The following is a 21,078-nucleotide window of genomic DNA, read 5'->3' on the forward strand; positions in this document are numbered from 1 at the left end:
CTCCTTTTTTTAATCTTTTTTTTTTTTTTTTTACTTTTATAATTTTTTTACGTTATCATTCCTATATTTAATCAATTAAATATACAAAAGTATATAAATATACTGATAATTTTTATAAAAAAAAATTGCGAATGATAAGTAAAACTTACCAGGATGCAATGCGATCGAAAGAAACAAAACATGATTATTGCGGAAGACCGTAATAAAGCAACCGGTACTTTCATTTCGGCTGCAGATACAACGGTATTAAATAAAGGACAAGAGAGTCATAAATAGTAATGGTTTCCTCTCTTATTTTTCCCTTACTTATGCCAGGTACATACGCATAATGCAATAACTATTGCTGAATTTTCTGTGTACTTTTCATAACTAATAAAAATACTGTCACTTGGTTTTATTACGTACATTTTGTCAGGGATGGTTTATAATGGGTGAAATAAGAGAGAGAGTAGGAAAGATTTACCGGTAAACTCCATTATGGCGCAACGGATTAACTTCGTCTGACTTTGGAAATGGTATATATTAGTTGCAAAAAAAAAAATTCTTGCTTACCCTTGGTCTTTCCTGCTATACAAATTTTTTTTTGCTTTTTCGATTTTTTTCTTCTTTTTACGATAGCTCCCAAATTTTCTCCGTTAATTTTGATGACTTCGAAAATTTCTTCAAATAGGATATTTGTACCGATTACTATATTTTTGATTTATTTTTATCATATAATAATCATAATGCTACCAAATTGAAAATAATAATTTTTTAAACTATTAATTTCCAATTAAATATTTAAAAAATAATTTTTCAAATTTGTAATGCTCAATTTGGCGTGATTGTTTTATAAATCTTGTCTAATAGATTTGTTTCTTTCTTTGTTTATTTTGACAAAAATTCTAAAAATTATATTAAAGAATACAATAACCTATCTCTAAAATTTTCGTGTGATTACACTTTCATCACGGATCCTACGATATGGGAACTTAATGAATCTAGGTCCCATAGATTCTGCGCAAGTCTGATAACATTCCGCGTCATTCCCTGCAAGAGTTGACTGTTCTTCAGGTTCTCATTTCGTTCGTCCTTCTATTTTCTTCATATTCTTTTCTCAGTACAATTCTATTTTTCAAAAAATAACTCAAATTTATATCCCATAGTATTGTCAAATACTTGCATTCATAACCGCGCAACGCCCACCACTTGGACGCATCGACAAGGTGAACAGAAGAATACATTTTCTTAGAGATTGGTCCAAGCGAGGCAAGGTTGAGAGCCGGTCTTTTGAAAACATCGGGATGTTGGTCAGCATGTCATATGGCCAATAGCCAGTGGCCGCGTGGGTGGATACAGGGTGCAGATGCAGGAGCAGGCCAACCCTTCCGTAATAACGTCGAAAGAAGGGGCTGCACAACCCTTTCTGCATTGTGACATCCTGATATAGTAGAATACACATTGTGTCCACGTTTGCTCGTCTCGGGAGGAGGACGCATAGCCTAGCTAACGGTAAACGCACGGTGGGGAAATAGCGTTTCGAAAATGTGTGTCAAAAGGCCGCAATTTGTGGGCCGCTAAATCCGAAAAGCGTGACCTCGAAGAGGAACCCCTTGCATTGGTCGTTGATCGAATTCATGATGATATCTTGAAAAATTTCTTAAATATCTCGGGTTAAAATAAAGCATTTAATTCTAAGTAATAATTTTAATGAAAATTGATTCGAATAAATTTTTGTATTTATCGCATTTCGGAATTTGTGTGAATTAAAGTGTCATCTTTAATTTTTTAAATGAAGTAAGAATATAAAATTCATCGTAATAAAAAGAATAAAATTAATGTGATATTGTAGAATAATATCATTTGAATCAATTTTTGCTAAAATTATTATTTAAAAAATGATTCTGATTAGGTATCTCACTTGCAGAATATTTATTGATATTAAAATTATGAATTGAGTTAATTATTTTAATAACATCCTCCTTAGATCACTTCAGAGGTTACAATATAATAACATTTAAAGAGAGAAACTTTATATAATAATATTTAATTATATAAACTTTAAAAGATTCGATATAAATTCTATAATTAATTAATTTTCTTTATTACGTGGGGTAGATCGTATTTCCCACGAACACATCTGATCTTAACACCAGGAGTATCTTTCACTCTTCCCGGTTTACATAGCACAACATTATGCTCTTGAAGATTGTGACCTTCCTCTAGAATATGATTAATAATTTTATTATATTAGATATGTTAAATATTTTTTTTTCTTCTTTGTGCATTTTGTTTTTATTAAAATATTCATTATAAATTATACTCACTTGGGATAAAAGCAACCATTTCTTTGCCGGTTGATAGGCGAACAAGGACGCATTTTCTATTCGCAGAATTCGGTTTCTTCGGTTTTCTGATTAATGTTTTTATCACCACGCCTTTTTTAAATGGGTTCCCATCCAAGGGATTTTTCTTCTTCTTATATTTTTTATATGATCCTTTTTCATGCAATCTCTTCAACGATGTTCCTAATCTTATTTGCATAAAGCCTGATTTAAATAAATATATATGATAAAATAATAAAGTAATATATTATTTAATTATATTATTATTCACGAAAATAATTTAGAAAATTTCTTTGAATTAAGTTATAGGAAAGAAATGAGTTTTTCTTTTTTTTGTTTCGATATAATTTTCTAAAAATCTTAATTTCTTCTGGAATAATTTTTCAAAAATCTTTTTACCTTATTTATTTATCTCAAATACATTTTTTTTTCCTATTTTTCAAATTACTTTACTTTTTTTTTTGAACTTTACGTTCTTTTGTCAAAGACAAAACGTACTAAACGTACTAAAGACAAGAACGTCTAGTTACCAAATGAAGAAGAATCATTAGTTTTAAACTATACACAGGAAGAAACACATTTGATCTTCAAGAACGTTTAGAGAGAATAAGAAGAGAGAAAATAAGAGAAACAGTTTTAGCGCTAATTAAAATCATTTTTTTATCGTATATGCCCATAGAAGAGAAATAGAAGAGAAATAATAATCTACTGAATGGAAATTCTTTGATTATCTAACGACAATCCGATTTAATTGCTTTTCAGTGAAATATCACTCTAAGACATGATTCTTTAATTAATTCGATTTCGATAAATTAAAAGACATTGAGTAAGAGACATTGGCATATATGAAATTAAAATAAGAAACAATTCTATTAAATTTACAATGCAATCAACAAAAAAACGTAAAAGAATAAATCTTCGTGCTGTTTCTTCTTAAAGAATAAATTTCTAAAAATTTTGACATAATTTAGAAATAATTCTAAATAAAATTTAGAAAAATAATTATAGAATAATACATTCAAAATTTAAAATAAAATTTCTTCAGAAATAATTCCCCAAAAATTGTTGCATTACTTCTTCCGAAGGAATTCTTTAAAACAGATTTCGATAAAATTCTTTTCAGGAAAATTGCATGAATAGCGTGAGAAAAAAAGATTGCAGGACATGACAGGAGTTCGATAAGAAAATAGTTCCCAAGAATGATTATGATAAATGATAAAAAAAGCCATTATAAATGATCAAGAAATCAAGAAAAATAGAAGATCTATTGGTGGTAACGGTACCAAGAAACTGAAAACTCTTTCGCAAATAATCTTACGAGCTGAAGAAAAAGAGGGTTTTTGGAATATCAAATATGATGGCCATTTGACATCTGCGAACCGCTCTAGTCCTTTTTCGTTCGAGCGTGTATAAGCTTATTTAGAAACATTGTTACGAACTAAGGTCCACCCATCTTTGCACAAAAAGTTCACGATCCATCGTGTGACTTGAAAGTGAACAATGAAATTTATATAATTTATAATATAAATTTATATAAATTTATATTTACAAAAATTTGCAAAACATAGTAAACAAACATCTTTTCATTGCATTTGTTTAATTATTTTGAGATTAAAATTAACTAATATGGGGGAAAAAATAATAAGAGATCGATTTTTTGAAAGTATACGAGAGTTAACTTTCAAAAATTGTATTAAAATTTTCCAATCAATATATGCTTTAAATCTTACCAATAATAACATGCTTTAAATCTTCTAAAATCACCATAAAAAATGGATTGTATGAAAGAGGATCGCGATCCATAATGATGTATTCGACGAGATTCATAGTTCAAATGAAATGTTGAGGATGACATGACAATTTCGATATTCCCTTGGTGGATCATAGGAGTCTAAGGTTTGTTAGTCGAGACTGTGGCCATTGTTGTTCATTTCGAGATCTAGCTGACCACTGCTCGTCAATACAACAGATGTCCAAGCCTGTCGCTGCTAATCCTACCTAACTTGGATTTAACTAAGGCAGAGACCAGCAGAACCTATTATGCATGGAAGGCAACCCCTTTTTTTCGAAGATCAATACGCAAGATTACATTGCGAAAATTTTCGACGTGCCGGTTACGCCTTTACAGTGTAGACGTGCAGCCATGACACTGGCTCAGGATAAATCCGTGGCTTATCTTAAGTTGCGATTATTCTATGAATAGAACGAAAATTTGACGTAATTAGGAGCTGATTAACAGGTCTCACTTGAAGAATAAACATTGCTGGTAATCTGGAAATATTTTGAATGGATAACTTGTAAGTACAGTGGATTTTATAATATTTATACTCGATTGCGTAAAATGTGATATGTATCATAGACAAACAAAGATTTTCCTTATATTAGAAAAAAGAAAAGAAAGAGAGACTGAGCTAATCTAAACTTGTTTTTTTTTTATTTTATTTTTTACATTTTTTATTATTTATTGTGAAACTTTTTAAATTAAAAATTTATTCGTAATTATTATATCAATTATAAATATATCTGAAATTTTGAAATTTAAAAAATTTTTTTTAAAATAATTCATGAAATTTTAAATATAGATCGTTCATATAGTGTTAACACACAAATCATACATACATAGTGTTAATAAAGTGAATAAAAAAGTTACACTTACTCTCTGAAATATAAGTTGAACAAAAAATTTACATAGAACTTCATTCGAATGAAAGAAAAAAAAAACAAATGCAATGATAATATTATCATTCCTGATGATCGAGAATGAAATTGGTCCCACGAATGGTCCATTGTGGGATCATGAAAACTGAGAAAATTCGGATAACAGTCTTACTGCAGACTGCACCCTTCACAGAATCACTTCTGACAACTGGTCAACCACAAATGGACACGTCACCCCCTTCGATTCCCAGCGATTTTCGCTGTTGCTCGAGGAAAAGCCTGCTTTCTCCCCCATTCGTGTCCTTTCTTGCGAAGTAGCCGGAGATCCTTTTTTGCATTTTTGAGATCTCCTCCATTCTCTCTCTTTCTCTCTTTCCTTTTTTCTATTTTTAGGGATCAAAGAGGTAAAGCGCTGCATGCGCTTTTGCAAGCGATGTGCATTTTCGCGAACGAATAATACAGGAAGAAAATCGTGGTCCCCTTTTAGAACGACCACCCCTTTTTACTCTGTTGAGAAACGAGAGATACTGATCTGTCGAAAAAGGCTTATGGAAACTCGAGACGTCACTCGAATTCCTATGGAATTGTCCGGTCTTGTTACACTTATGGGAAACGCAAACAATGACCATCAAGGTTCGCGCGATTTCACGTAAATGGGTCACTGATGGTTCTCGTTTGTCGAGGCAGTCCTAGCTTTTTTCTTTTGGAAAACATTCTGAATATATTGATTATTTTCAATATATTTAGTGATTGTTTTTTAAGATTTGGAAAAATCTTTTATAATATTACAATTGATATTTTAATTTCTAATATTTTTTATATTGAAATTATAATTATATTTTCTACTTTTGTGTATAAAGTGGTATAGATATGTTCCATTTTGTTTTTAACTTATAGGTAAGATATTGGTACAATATCGATATTAAGATATATATCTTACCTTGCATCAAATTTCTAATATAGGAATTAGTAGTGTTAAGTACAGTTCCTGTAAAAACATGAAAATAGTAATTTTTTAAATGAATTTAATAATAATATCTAAATATCTAAATATAAAATTTTGTTATTAAAAAAATAAATACCTTGAATTCCAGGATTTGCACATAATCTAGTTAGTTGTGATTTGCTTGCTGTAAAATAATATCTTTTATTAGATATATTTACAATTAGTTATAATTATTTATTAAATAATTCAAATAAGAATCAAAATTTTAGTAAACAATATTGCAATAATTTAATGATTTATCAGTGAGAACAAAAATTATTTATTATAAAATAATCTTTATCAAATATGTATAGGATTGCAATTATAAAAAATGTAAATTATTGTTTAAATAAAAAAAAATGACGGTATTTTGTAGATTGTATTATAGGTTAGGTTAACAATATACGTAATAATTTCATTTCATTTCATTAATACAATAATTAATTTTACCTTCAACTGAATTTGCAAGCCAAGATCTAGCTGCATTCGCTACACTTCTAGCCAAGAAATTCATAATTTGATTTAATTTTTTATTAATAAGTAAACAAATTTAGTGAATGCAACTAGACATTTTTACGACTCTATCTAGTGGCGAAATGTAGAACTTCGTAATCATATGTGTTAATAATATAGTGGATAAAGTTCATTTCTGCATTATCTTTATATCGGACACAAACCAATATAAGATATTAATTATTTATTAAAAAAATTAATAAAAATATTTTCTATTACATTAGAACTTCAAAAACTTTTAAATTAGTTTCATTAGAATAAAAAATATTTTACATATTTAAATTTATTCTTAATTAATTAAGATTAACTTTATTCTTAATTAATTAAGACTATTATGTATGCATATAAGTAAAAAAGAAAACCAATAGTAACACTTATTAAAAAGTATTGAATTTATTTTGCATATTAAAAACTTTTTTCAATATTACAATAGTTTTACAATTATAATAATACAATATTATAATATATTACAAAGGTATAGTACCAATGGACAAAATTTAGAACAATTCAAATTTTTCACCATCTATATCCTCCAGAGTGTCCATATCCACCATATACACCATATCCACCATATCCACCATATCCAAGTCGAACAGTAGGGATATGAATAGATTTGGTAATTATTGGTGCGCTATACGCAAAACCTATAATTAACAAAAAGATAAAATTAACATGAATCATGTTAACACAATGTTCCTGTTTAATTATTTTTCCGTTCTAATATTTAGGCTTTGAAATAAAATATTAGCTATATTTCTTGATTCCTTTTGCATTTTTAGTTTTATTTTAAATTTAATCAAATATATATCTACATATTGTAAAAATTGATAACTTTACAATAATTAAATAAATTCTATTATTTTAAAAATTAGAATTATAAAAATTAAAATATGCGAAAATAGATATAAATTTTTCAACTAATTACCTCCTCCATGGCCTGCATAACCCAAACCAATGCCACCATATAGATCTCTTTTCTCAATTACTTTTTCTTCAGATTGGGCATACAAGGGAGATACCAGGGCAATGATAGCAAGAATTATCTGCAACCAATTTATAGCTATATTTCATAAAATAAAATAAAATAATTATGCTATGTTTTTTGATATTAAAATCAAAATAAAAGTTTTAAGTTCAGAGAAAAATGCATTTTATATATTTATAAAATATATATAATATTGTAATTATATATAAATATATAATTACAAAAATTAAAAAAAAAGAATTAGAGAATCTTTTACGGATATATATATTTCTAAAAAAGATTAAGATCTTCAAATTTTATAATAGTTTTTTTATAAATTCTTTATAAATTCGATCCATCCATAAAAAATAAAATAATTATAAAATAATAACAACGATATAGAATGTAAAATGAAACAAATTAAAGATATATATTTCAATTAATATTTAGAATAAAATATAGGGGAAAAAAATTAAACAAATTATAGAAAAAAAATAAATTTTTAATTAATTACACTATATCAGTTTATGTCCATCATTTAAAATGAAACATAAACATAATATAATTAGAAGCAAATAATAGAAGCATTACTTACGAAGAATTTCATGTTGCTTGTTATATTATTGTATCGTAACGATGGGTTGTTCGCAATTGAAACTAATGTAGTCTGCACAGAACACATCCCCTTTTATACCACCGGAATCTTTTCCTTGCGGTATTGCATCCCGGTGAAGTTAGATTATGTGCATGTATGTGTGTCTATGCGCCTTTCTAACTTGTTTACTGTTACTACCTTGTCATGAAAATTTTTCACCGTGAATTTATCGTTATGATAATATTAATATTATCATTAACTCAGTTGGAAAAAATGTATGAATTGTAAAGATTAATAATAGATATAATAAAATCAAACGTTATTCGTACAAAAAAAAATAATAATGTATGTATGTTCTTGTTGATTTTATCAATTGAAATTGAAGCAATCGTTTTATCAAATATAGAAACAATATTTTTTTACAGGCAAATTTTTAAGTAGAGAGATTGTTACAACGATTATTTTTTTCTTTTTCAATATACATAGATGTGATGTAAAGTTGTAAATATATTTTTTTTAGCTTTACATACAGAGAAAACTTCTTAAAGATGAGAAGAAGATAAGAATCATCTAGATCTTTTGAATATTTTAGGGTTTGAAAAATTAAAAATAATCAATTTGTTGAAATCGATCTAAACAATCTATATTTACTTAATAAGAATTTCTTCACATATGATGTAATATCAATTAAATTGGACTAGAATTTGCATAATGTATTGTTAGTTAATTTATTAAGGTCTAACATTATTATATATATTATAAATAATTAATAATTTTTATAAATATATTTTTTTGATTATAGTTTTGTATTACAATTTGTAACATCTTTTCTATTTTCAAGTTCATAAAATATCGCGTTAATATTACTCTTCATAGTATTTGTAGTTAATTGTTTATAGATGCATCGAAAGCGGATGCGCTTCTTTCACATGTTATCATAATGATTTTTTTTCTCTTGATTAAATTGATACGATGACTGACAATCAATAAGAGATGTTAGATCGTATTTTCCATACTTCTCAAATTTCACTGTAACTTTCACCGTTACAACGTATTATAGGGATAGTTTTCTGTTGCATTATTACGTAAAAATAAGATTATATTTTGTGCATTTAGATATCACATTTTATGCATTTCGTCCCATAATTATATTCTAAATAAAAAAAATATATCTATGTATTTAAACATGCTATTTATCAAAAATATATATTTAAATGAACGATCGTACGTGGTTTTTACATAAATGTACATATTATTAAGTGATAAATATTATTAAATATTATTAAATTGACATAAATAATGATATAAAATTCTCCGTATATTAAAAAAAAAAATTATTTCGATAGCTCAGTAGATTGAGAAAAATAAAATATTTTCATATTATTTGTGGTAAGAACTACTTATTTGTTTGTACTATTAGACGTCTTTTCTAAATTGAAATTTGATCTTAGATATTATCTTCTTAGAGATGTCTTACAATTTAATATGTAGGTCATCACTTGAAAGCATCATTAGATTTTTAAATATGATCAAGTCTAGTATTTATAAGATTGATGAATAGATCTAATAAACTTTCAATATATCACCATTTGTAATCATAAATACTCTCCATTACAATGGAATCTTACATGCTGTAAGATAATTATTAAATCTATCTACCATAATCCCAAATTTATTTACCATATCTTCAATGTTTTCAAACAACTTACCTCACAAAAGCCATTTCATAATGGATATTTTAATAAAAATGGTTTTTAAATATTTGATTAGATAAAATACATATATTTTAAAATTTAGTAGAAAGATAATATATGAGGAAAAAGAAAAAAATATTTTATTTATTTAAAATTTCATAAACAATTTTTTATGCAATATATGCATTTCAATTATGCAATATTTTTTTAATTTATTGCTATTTTGTATAAATTAACAATAATAAATTAAAAGTGAAAGATATAAATGGTTGATTTTATCAATTTTTTTTTTTTACGTAAATAATAATTACAACATTTTGATTGCGCAAATAAAATACAATCAAAAAAAGGTGAATAAGTTTCTTAAAATTTTGATCATAGATATTATCAAATGTTCGATTGCGTGATAGAAGATATTGTGAACGAAGTTATTGTGCAAAATCAATGAAGAGGGTAGTACTCCATAGGTACTCCATATCATTAGAATGATGTCCTGTAACTTGATAAGCGGTTAACTCTGAAATTGCAACCATGAGCTAAAACGAGCTGAATCGTGTAAAATTTGATAAATTATGGTCACGTTTTACGTTCATTGGTGGTAATATGTAGTTATTAGGATTCTGTGATGGTTCTTCTTTCTAAAGTACGCAGATCATTTATCCAAAAATAATTTAAAATTATAGTATTTTAATTGAAATAAATTTATATATATTTTAAAAAATATTTTTAATTTTAAATTTAACTCGGGCAAAAAAGATAATTTATAAAATAAATGATATGTTCCACATAGTAATTATATATGTAAAGTAAATAATATATATATTTATTTATATGTTTTTTTAAGCTAGTTATATTTTACATACATAGACTAATTAAAATAGAATAAATGTAATTTTATTTTTAATAAATAAATATTTTAAAAAAAAATATTTTATTAGAAAAAAGCTTCTATTAGACTTGTAAATGAATTTTTATTAGTAATTTTTAATATAAAATTTTATTATCGACTGAAAAATGTAGATAGGTAACAGAATTGTCAATAGATGGCATAACAAGTCAATGAAATTGAACTAAATCTTTATTTTCTGCGAGTTCTCTTGGTTAGTCAATAATTATAAGGAAAATAATAATAACGAGTGTTTTTGTTATATTTTTACAATATTTTATTTTTACAATATTATAGATTTAATATTCAAATATGATTCGATTGAGAATTAAACAAAGTACAAAGTATAGAACAGTTTTAAAATTTATTTTTAATATTAAGAAAGAAAAATTTTCAACTAAATATGCGAATAATTTAAATATTAAGAAACAGAATGAAATTGTTGAAACAACAGAAGCTTCTAAGATAGATAATAATTCTACGTGTGAAATGCAGTCAAATCAAATAATATCTGAAAATATTGTTTATAAAGTGCTTAAACAAAAAAAAGATAAGAAAATTGTACAAGTAAAAAAAAAAGAAGATTTGGAATTATCAGAAAAACCAAAAATAAATGAAGTAAAAACTATAAATAAATTTAAAATTATGGAAAATTTAAAATCATTTTCTATTTTTGGTTCTGAAACAATAGAAAATTTTGGTATACAATGTGTTGAGAATAATATAGACTTAAAAATTCCAAGTATATCGAATATTCTTAATGAAACGATGTCTTTGGAAGTTAAAGCTATTTTAGAAAAATGGAAGAAAAATATAATTGATACGTTTGGAGAAACATATTTTAATACATATCGTAAAGGTATAATATTTTTTATATAATCAAGATCTTTAGATGACATAATGATTGTTATATTTATAGATCTATTGAATAGTGGTAAATTATTTCATTCTGTTATCAAAAATGTATTGTCATATGAAGAAACTATAATTCCACCTTCTATTAAATCAGTATATTTTAGTGTGCAACCAATATTAAATGACATACAAACAACTTATGCACTTGAAGAAAATATAATGCATCCAACATTAAGATATAAAGGCATTGTAGATTGTATTGCTTCTTATAGGTATAATAAAAATTTGCTTTGCCATTATAAGAGAAATATAATTTGCTACAGGATTTTAATATAATATAGCATACATACTGTTATGTTACATTGATTCTTGAATATATAGATTTAGAATATGTATAATTTTATTATTTAAGATAATCTTTGTTTAGGGATGAGATATATTTAATTGATTGGAAAAAATCAGATAAAAAAAAGGCATCACTTGCTGCAACTTTTGATGCACCTGTACAAGTTGCTGCTTATATTGGAGCTGTAAATGCTTCAAATAAGTATTCATTTAAGGTAATTATTTATAGAAATAACGTATAAAATTATACGTTATATATAATTACACACAATTGCATTGATAGATAGATAAAGGACTAATCGTTGTTGGTTATACAAATGGAGAACCTGCAAGTGTTCATGAATTGAAAGACGATTCTTTACAATTAGCATGGGAAAATTGGTTGGAAAGATTGGAAAAATTTTATAAAAACATGAACAAAAATAATTAATCTTCTATATAAAAAAATATTTTATATTATTTTTATATAAATAATTTTTATATAAATAAAGTTGAAAGTCATAAAATTTAATTTAATAGAAGATATTTTTTGAGATAGAAAAAAGATTTTGATTAAAAATACTCTAAAATAAATAATGAAGAATAAATAATAAATAGTGAAGAATAAATAATTTAATTATACTTAATTTAATTAAATATTTTTTTTAATAAATTAAATTAAAAAAATATTTTAAAAAATGTATATTATGTTACATTTTGTGAAAATTATTGTTCAATTACAAATTTTCATTAATTTTCATACTTATAATTTGAACATAACTTACCAGTAATAAGTAAAATATTAAGAACGTATATATGGGAGGGTTGTTTCCCTATCTACTTACCTTTCCTACCAGCCTACCTTTCCTACTGTTGGTTAACATATAGCAATTATAACTTGAAAGTAGCTACCCTTCGTAGCGCGACATTGTCCAACTCTCTGTTAGCCCTTATAAGTGCGATGCGCAACCCTTCGTAACCCGTTGGGAACTGTAAACTAAACTGGTGAAGCTATGTAGCGAAAACGTATCTTTCCTTGTATTTCACCGTATTTGAATTTCGAAGTCTTGACTATTTAGATTATTGTATATGGAGAAAGTTAGCAATGGAAATCTTAGTTATAAATAAGATCATAATTCGATACTTTCGTATTATTTGTAACTTAATTAGCACTTATTTGTTAGTATTAAATCGTTTCATAATAAATTTTATTTCGAGATAAACATTATATTAATTAAATATAATTTGTTTTAAAATGAAAATTTGTATCGAAACTAATTCGATGCATTTCTTTAATTATATTGAGATATTGATAAATATAATTTATTATAAAACGAAAATTAAATGAAATAAATATAACATGAAATAAATTTCATTTCGAGAATAAAGAATATTAACAAATGTAATTTATTGTAGAATGAAAATATGTAATATAAAAATCTATCTATCTATCTGTATGGTACTATTGTAGGATTCTATTAAAATAATATAATACATATATATTTATTACACATGTATTATTATACAATATAAATTCATTCACGTCTGATTTAATATTAAAAAGAAATTACATAAGAAGTTTGTTTTCTTTAAATTTAAGAAGACAACTTTTTAAATTAATCAGAAGGACTTTCTATCTGACAATTTTCTTCTTCACGAAACTTGGAGTTTTTCACCCAAAATTATAAGAATCTTTTTTATGAGATTTACGTAGTCGTTGTTAGATAAGAAAATTGCTTTTTTAAATTTGCAATCTAAATTCATAATGGATTTTATTTCACTATACGTTGATATTAATTTGATATTAATTAATCTAGTCATGTTTTTATACTATATTTACAATAGTATTCATCGAATGCTGTTATGAATAAAGAATTCATCAATAAACAGCACATTATGTTAAAAAACAGAATCATAGTTGGTCAGTTACAGAGAGAGTTATAGAAGGATCTTGATTAACCCATTTGCAATTAACCATGACCTCGATCGATCAGGTTCTCGATTATCAAAAGCTTTATCCGGTGTCAATTATCAAAGGTCTTATCCGAATTATATTTCATAGAAACAAAAGATAGTTGATAAGAGACGATCAATCGCGTGACGAAATATATGTTTTTTCTTTCTTTTAAATTTTACAATTTTAATTGAGAGAATTTTCAGATATTATAAATAACTTAATCTAAATTACTAACTAATTACATTTCATTATTGGTATTTTTATATTTCCGAAATATTTTTCTTTTTCTTTTGACTTTTTGAATGTTTTCGGTTTTTGGGTTTAGTAAAAATATATTGATAGAAGAATATAGGAATATATGTAATATTAAAAAATATATAATGTTTGAAATTAATATAATGCCGCATTTTTTGCGAACAGTTCTGATACATAGACATTACTATTGTTGTGTCCTGAGAGATATTTGTAATTAGAATTACAGCGGATGTTATGGTTAGTGACTCTTATGGAAATAAACCGTGCGACTGTCATTGTACAGCTTAAGAATGCGATAAGAACAATTTCAAGTAATTGCACATATTCAGAATTTCATGAATAATTTCATTCTTTTAAATTTTTATATTTCTTATATTTTATTAATATGAAAGTTATGAAAATAAAACGAATAGTAATTTTATGTAGAAAATATAAAAAATTGCCTATGATTGGAATATATCCAAAACAAGACTCTTACATTTAATGAATTTTAATATTATATAAAATATTAAAAATTAAAAATCTAATATCTCTATTCGACGAGTGAGATATCAGTTAATACTTCCCTTTATTTTCTGAATGATACATGATGCATAAAAATAAATTGTGAAATGAAACGAAAACTTTGTATCGTAAACAGCAACGACATGGGATGAAATTAAATTTCCTCATGAATGAAAATACAGGGAAAATATAGAAATTGTTCTTTATTTTTTTTGTTTTGCGGTACAACTTTTTTAAGAAAAATTAATAATAATGAATAAATTTAATTTAAAATAAAATGAAAAAAATATTATTATGAGGTACTGATATTTCCATAGAAAGATAATCATATTTTCGGATTAGATGTTTAGTGAGCACTGGTCTGGAGACAATTCTAAATCTTCCAGTTAATCCTCGTTGATCCTCTCGTAACAGGGACATATTTTCATTGGTCGGTCAACCCCTAGTGTGAACCACCCTCTTTGAACAGGATGAGTTATGAAAACGATAACTTTTGCAAAGGGAAATTCTCACGGACGTATATATCGAGAAAGCAACGAGCTATGATTCTGCAAATTAACTAAAATTTATACAAAGTATTTGAGATAAAAGATTTTTTATCCTTTAATATTTGAGAGATAATTTTTTATTTACAATTTATTAATAAGAAGATAATGAGGATAAGAAGATGTAATGAAGAATTATAGATAATAATTATGTATATAAGAAAATAATGATATAAACAGTTTAAATATTGTGAAAAATAATAATAAGAAATTTCGATCGAAGATAAGATTTAATAGAAAGTAATTAAAGATGTGGCAAGTTAAAATATTATGAACGATCAATCCCGTCGTTATTCTAGATTTTGGAAAATCTAGGAAAATGGAAAATCTATTCAGGAAAATGTTTTAAAGAAAATATACATAATAATTTTATAATATAGTAATTAATTCTATTTAAATTTCATTTTTCAAAATTTTCTTTAACATTTATAAAAGCTTAAATTTAATTAAAAATTTAAAATTAAATTGTTAATTGGTTTAATTTACGTTTGTGCATTGATATATTATCTCGTATTTTCTTCAATTTCTGAAACATCTTGATAACTTTCTTAAATCAGCGAATCCAAACCATAAAATTGATCACGTTAGTTAAGAACTTTCTAGTGCGAGCATTTAGATTTTAGATTACTTCATCACTATATAGACGCTACATTGAAGATTTACTTCTTCACTGCATACAATCCTATTATTTTAAATCATTCAAAATGAATGAATTAAAAATTTAAGACAATTATGATGATAAATCATGCTTTCACACGTTCTTCAAATTTGAAAAAAATGGTATAGTTACATTTCATTTTCCAATCATCAAAAATGTTATAAAAATACATTGGATAATATTTCAATCTGGTGATTCGTTTTTAACCAAATCAAAATTATTTTTCTACTTAATCCTAAAAACACGATTTGAATTTTGAATTGATCATTTTTAAACATTTAATTAAAAATTTTACATTTTATCGTTATTCTTTATTTAATTTCGCGATTTTTCCCTGTATATATTTATAATCAATTTTTTGATATCGATTTTTCTTCTATTGTTCTTTCATTTCCCTTCTATATTCATCTGAAAAAAATATAACTTTTATTTTAAAATTTCATTCAACCGATAGAAATCGATAGAAATAGTTTTAGCGCATTCCAAAAAATAAAACACAATTTATCTCTCTGAAATCGAAGCTACGAAACAAATCGAGCGACGCATTATCATCGATAAATCCAATCGATCCACGATCGATCATGGTTGATTACGATCTTCCATCATTCAATCCCTCGATCGAAACTTAATTACAATGTCACTTATCCGCAGATAAGCGGAGCTCATTCACCGGGCCAAAACGAGCCGATAGGATTTCTCGGCGCGGTCCCGGGGGCGATTCTCGGTTCACGGTAAATTAGCCGGAAGCCGGTGCCCGCGGCGGTGGGTAATAAAATCATAGTCACGCGATACGTTCTCCCGCGTCGGCTGTTTTCCGTCCAGGCGACGATCACGAATAAATCACCTCTCTCGACCATTTCGGCTGAACTTGTTTCCCCGATTACGACAGCGCACCGGGGACTAAATGTGCATTTATCGTCGTGACTTACAAGGGTTATTTTAAACATGTAACCCTTTGATTTGAATGAAATTTGGCGCATCAGATATACAGTATTTGTTTTATCTAAACTGAAAAGTGAAAGATTAAATCTGATGAGTGTTAAGTTACGTTCAATAATTAATTAATAATAAATTAGTTAATATAATTACTTATATTAACTAAAACTTCGATTAGACTTATTACACGTTTAATATGCCGAATTTCATCACAATTGAAAACTATGCAGATGTAGAAACTCGCATGTCTATTGCATCTTTTGTTACCCTTTCGAGTTGCCAGCCGGGGACGGAGGATGGCCGCCATTAATGGCCAGTTGAGTGTGAAACGAAACTTTTCCCCTCTTACTTCGTAATAACGTGCACGTATATAAGAGGTTCATGAGAGAAAGAGGTCTATGCCTGGGCCAATCACGGCCCACCCTTGCGAAGCTAGCCTCTCTTATCCGGAAACTGGAGCAGGCTTGGAATTAAGAAGTTTTCATCGCGTCCGCTTTTCACGGCGATGGCCCTTCCTTCCGTGAATATCTCGCGAATTGAGAGGGAGAGGCTACCTGTCGGCCACTCAACCCGTCTTTCTCGACTTTGGAAACTTTATAAATACGTCGGTGAGTTGGATGGGTGAACAGAGAAAGGTTGACGAAAGGGGGGGGATAGTGGTTGGAAAGACGACAATGGATGTAGAGGTATAGATCCATAGATGATTGGTCGGGGGTTTCTATGTACCTGAAATAATCCTTTTCGAACGCGAGACACACTTAGTCGCGCGTGAATTATCGATCGTCCGCAAATACGCTACATTTACCTTTCGATGATAGTTAATAATCTGATGGCCGGCGTACAAAGGACCGAATTACTGGCCGGATGGAAAACGATCGTAGCTAGGTCCCGGGGAGCCTAGGTTATACAGGGTGTTAGTGAATTATGCAGTACGTGGTATCTGTCTGGATGAGAGAAATTCGTTGAATTTGATAGGGATATTATCCACGCGCATATTTATCCACTTGTGAAAGAAGAGTAAATTTTGCGCGAACATATTTAACTCGAGATATGAGATATATACATAGAGGATTAAACAAATTCTTTTTCTTATAATAATTTATTAGAATTTTCGGTGTTTTGATAAATAAAAATAAAAATACGTCGTTGTCGCTGACGAATTTTTAAGGTAACTTTATATTCTTTTTACATATTTCCAATTATTCTAAATGTTCGATAAAATTTTTCATTAAATATGAATTAGAAAAATGATTAACGTGAATAAGAAATTTTACAATTCGGTTTTTGAATATTTTTCATTCATTAGATAAAATTCTGTCCTCTACAGAGAATTAATATGGTAAAATAATATTAATGGAAAAAAATTTTTGTAATATTTAGATTTTTATACATTTTTAAAAATATTTTGCACAAAATAAAGAATATAATATCGTTACTATAGCCAACACCCAATAAAATCCCTGCATTTGAATTATTTCATTAGTTGAGAAGATTCTTTTAATTTATTTCATTCGTATTTTTATTTAATTTATTCACATCCTGTCCATTATCGTTCCTCGCCTTTTGTACGTGTATCCAAAATTATTGGAAAGTTTTTCTTTCTCACATGGCACGTATCGTTATTCCTCTTTCACGGTGCATAATTTAGAGGAAATGTCGTATCGGCTTATTAGGGAGGTGCATCTGTCGTTCAAATTTATTATTAGCCGAGTATCGATTAGATTATTCAGTTGGCTGTTGTCTCGGTGCACGGTGTTACCACTATGGTGAAAATTAGCTGGCTAGGCAGGCGTGACGATAATGAAAATGTTCCTCTTTTGTAGGCGAATATTGACGTCTTTCAAAAGTTAGCTAATAAAGTTCTTTGTAAGGTTAATTTACGTTGAAAGACTATCGAAAGATGTCAAGTTTAGATTAGAAAAGCTGTCATTTCAAACGATGTACTTATTCATTAACGATTCGAGAAATCATTGTTTTAAAAATCAGAGATTTAATTAAAAATGAGTTAAAAATTATAAATACATTCGTCAAAACGTTCAAACTTTCAAATAGAAATAACGTTATAATAATAAAAAATTAAATATCTTTCTTTTTGAAAAAATTATTTTAAAATATTCTCTATTGTAAAACTCTTTTCAAAATCTTTTTTATTTTTATTTTTAATATTCGTAAATAAGAATACGTATTTTTGAAATAATATCCTTCGAAAAGAAATTGTAAAGAGAATATATCTATTCTCTTTTCAAAAATTTTCAATAAAATATGCTATTATATTATAAACGAAAAGAAAGAAAATTACACGATGATTTTCGTTTAAAACAAAGGTTACAGAAACGTTTAGAAATCCATAGAGGTTTGATCTTGAAACGGATATTGCTCTTCCTTTCACTTTGAACGAAATTGCGAATTGTTGGGAATGACTTCCTTCCATGATATACGCTTCACGTCAAGCCAGACTGATCATTTTCTGCATTTGTTTCGTCGTAGAAATACTGTCATCACGTAGTACGTAGAGTAGAGTCTATTTACCCGAACGCAATAAGTCATTCGAAATAAATTACCCTTCCGTTTTTTCGAGTGGAGATAGAGAAAAATGGTGGGAGAAAAAGTTAAGTAGTTTCAAGAAATAGTGAGTTGAACGTTGGGGCGTACCTTTTCCACCGGGCCAATAATTCATCCGTCGTTTTCTTCAAACAAAACTTATGTATTCTTCGCCATCGGAGTCCTCTTATCGTTTTGCGTTCGAAATTATTAGAACACGCTGGAATGAGAATACTTCGCAAAGTATTTCAACCATGAAGGGAATGAAGAAACGATGCGTAGAATGTCTTGGGTAGTTATGAAACATTCTGGGACTTAATAAATTTACGGGGAGGATATATTAATGGACTAAATCGTAATTAGAGAATGATTGTTTACGAAATAGCATAATTTTGAAATTTAAAAATCTTGAGTTGAAATTTAGTTGTTTCGAACTTATCAAAGATATAAATTCAAAGCAACAAAATTAAATTTACAAATTTAAAATTGAAAATTTCAATGTTGAAATTTTATTAATTGAAAAAAAAATCGTTTTTAATAAAATACTTTTTATAAACTATCGAAATATCATAAATGTTATTAACTTTGATCTCTTATTTTCCTGATAATAAAAAATAAATTCGTTCAATACTATTAAATCATTAAAAATTATTTGCTACGTTAACTATCAAACCTTGAATGCCAGGAGTTAATTGACCCAATACTTCATACGCAATTTAATAGCTTGAAATTACGACCTCGAGGGACAGAAAACATAAATGGAAACAGCCTTTGTAAAATATTTCATTCCGTCCTTTTGATGACGCGTGGTTTAAACGGAAAAGGGTCTATATCTAGAAGTATCCAGTGAAAAAGACTCAACTTCACGCGTCGTTTGCTACAGCAATTAAACTCTGTGCACAATAAACTCCGTTGAAGATTACACGGTATCTTATTCTATATAATTATTCTTTTCTCAACGTAACGAGCGAATATTTATGTGAATTAAATATAGGGATCAAAAGTAAAAATTAAGTAAAAAAATGATCAGAAAACGAATATCTTTGATGTCACGAAAGCGTTAATATAAATTTAAAAAAGAATCGATGACTTTTTTGATATATATATATTTAAATTTAATTAAAAAATATTTAATTTAATAATATATATAAAATATTAATTTAATAAATAATATATATTTAAATTTAATTAAAAAATATTTAATTTTAAAATCATATTCATTTCAATCATATTTTAAACGAACAAATTAAAAATATTTAAACATTTCTGTTTTTTTATCGAAAGTTGATAATAACGAAACATAATAGAAAGAATAAAAAAGAAATTAAAATCAAGAGAGATGAATTAAATCAAAATTATTTGCAGTCCATTTTTTGTTCAGTTAAATAAAGTTATTATTAACGATTTATTATCACCAACGTTTATTTCTCTAATTGTAAGCTGCTAAATTGCTCATGCTTACTAATACCAACAACAATAATATAATCTAACGATATTTCCAACATCTACCAATCCAATCGTTGATCAATGTTGGAACAATCGCTATATGAACGTATATCCTGCATAAAACAAAAGCGGGGAGGGAAGGGGAGAAAAAAAAAAAAGAAAGGATCAATTCCTCCTGAACGCGTGGTATAACCATCACACGCTATCGCGCCCCTACGGGATCTTTTCATCGCGAACAATTTTTCCATGCATCCCCGCACGCAGACAATCCTATCAGTCGCTTTATAAGAATCAGCCTGTGATACGAGCAGGCAATACGGGGGCTCAGCCTTGCTACGAGCAATTTGATGGCGAGCTATATATTACAAAGAAAGCTCCCGCGGCGTGTATATCGCGAAATCGGCGGGATCCGCGCCCTGCTTGAAAATATAACCCCCC

At 27.3% G+C, this 21,078-nt stretch overlaps 3 protein-coding genes and 1 long non-coding RNA gene across 4 annotated transcripts in view; 2 read left to right on the forward strand and 2 right to left on the reverse strand.

The window, feature by feature from the left end:
• LOC116186265 overlaps positions 1 to 21,078 on the forward strand; it is a 48,140-nt gene that overhangs the window by 5,322 nt on the left and 21,740 nt on the right. The window lies entirely within an intron of this gene.
• LOC102673387 (40S ribosomal protein S12, mitochondrial) lies at positions 1,888 to 6,560 on the reverse strand. The gene is made up of 5 exons (XM_006620789.2): positions 6,418 to 6,560; positions 6,065 to 6,112; positions 5,923 to 5,970; positions 2,307 to 2,528; positions 1,888 to 2,201 (listed from the first exon to the last, which is right to left on the reverse strand). Exons 1-5 carry the CDS (start codon positions 6,479 to 6,481, stop codon positions 2,068 to 2,070), a joined length of 516 nt encoding a protein of 171 aa, XP_006620852.1. The 5' UTR covers positions 6,482 to 6,560; the 3' UTR covers positions 1,888 to 2,067.
• LOC102673530 (cuticle protein 64-like) lies at positions 6,985 to 8,165 on the reverse strand. Its single transcript, XM_006620790.2, has 3 exons — positions 8,040 to 8,165; positions 7,406 to 7,523; positions 6,985 to 7,124 (listed from the first exon to the last, which is right to left on the reverse strand). The coding sequence occupies exons 1-3, from the start codon at positions 8,124 to 8,126 to the stop codon at positions 6,997 to 6,999; spliced, it is 333 nt and encodes a 110-aa protein (XP_006620853.1). The 5' UTR covers positions 8,127 to 8,165; the 3' UTR covers positions 6,985 to 6,996.
• Positions 10,901 to 12,308, forward strand: LOC102673660 (mitochondrial genome maintenance exonuclease 1-like). Its single transcript, XM_006620791.2, has 4 exons — positions 10,901 to 11,478; positions 11,539 to 11,746; positions 11,902 to 12,034; positions 12,103 to 12,308. The coding sequence occupies exons 1-4, from the start codon at positions 10,932 to 10,934 to the stop codon at positions 12,247 to 12,249; spliced, it is 1,035 nt and encodes a 344-aa protein (XP_006620854.2). The 5' UTR covers positions 10,901 to 10,931; the 3' UTR covers positions 12,250 to 12,308.

This window comes from Apis dorsata, unplaced genomic scaffold, assembly GCF_000469605.1.
Source record: "Apis dorsata unplaced genomic scaffold, Apis dorsata 1.3 scaffold_530, whole genome shotgun sequence".
Taxonomy (NCBI): Eukaryota; Metazoa; Arthropoda; class Insecta; order Hymenoptera; family Apidae; genus Apis; species Apis dorsata.

Bases quoted from the DNA above. Each gene is read 5' to 3' on its own strand.
- LOC102673387 (XM_006620789.2), bottom strand. From the start codon at position 6,481: ATGAATTTCTTGGCTAGAAGTGTAGCGAATGCAGCTAGATCTTGGCTT. The intron at 2,529-5,922 runs GTAAGATATATA...TATTTAAATCAG, and splicing joins TATTAGAAATTTGATGCAAG to GCTTTATGCAAATAAGATTA. The intron at 2,202-2,306 runs GTGAGTATAATT...ATCATATTCTAG, and splicing joins AATGGTTGCTTTTATCCCAA to AGGAAGGTCACAATCTTCAA.
- LOC102673530 (XM_006620790.2), bottom strand. From the start codon at position 8,126: ATGTGTTCTGTGCAGACTACATTAGTTTCAATTGCGAACAACCCATCG. The intron at 7,524-8,039 runs GTAAGTAATGCT...AATTGGTTGCAG, and splicing joins CAAGCAACATGAAATTCTTC to ATAATTCTTGCTATCATTGC. The intron at 7,125-7,405 runs GTAATTAGTTGA...TGTTAATTATAG, and splicing joins TTATGCAGGCCATGGAGGAG to GTTTTGCGTATAGCGCACCA.
- LOC102673660 (XM_006620791.2), top strand. From the start codon at position 10,932: ATGATTCGATTGAGAATTAAACAAAGTACAAAGTATAGAACAGTTTTA. The intron at 11,479-11,538 runs GTATAATATTTT...TTATATTTATAG, and splicing joins TTTTAATACATATCGTAAAG to ATCTATTGAATAGTGGTAAA. The intron at 11,747-11,901 runs GTATAATAAAAA...ATCTTTGTTTAG, and splicing joins GATTGTATTGCTTCTTATAG to GGATGAGATATATTTAATTG.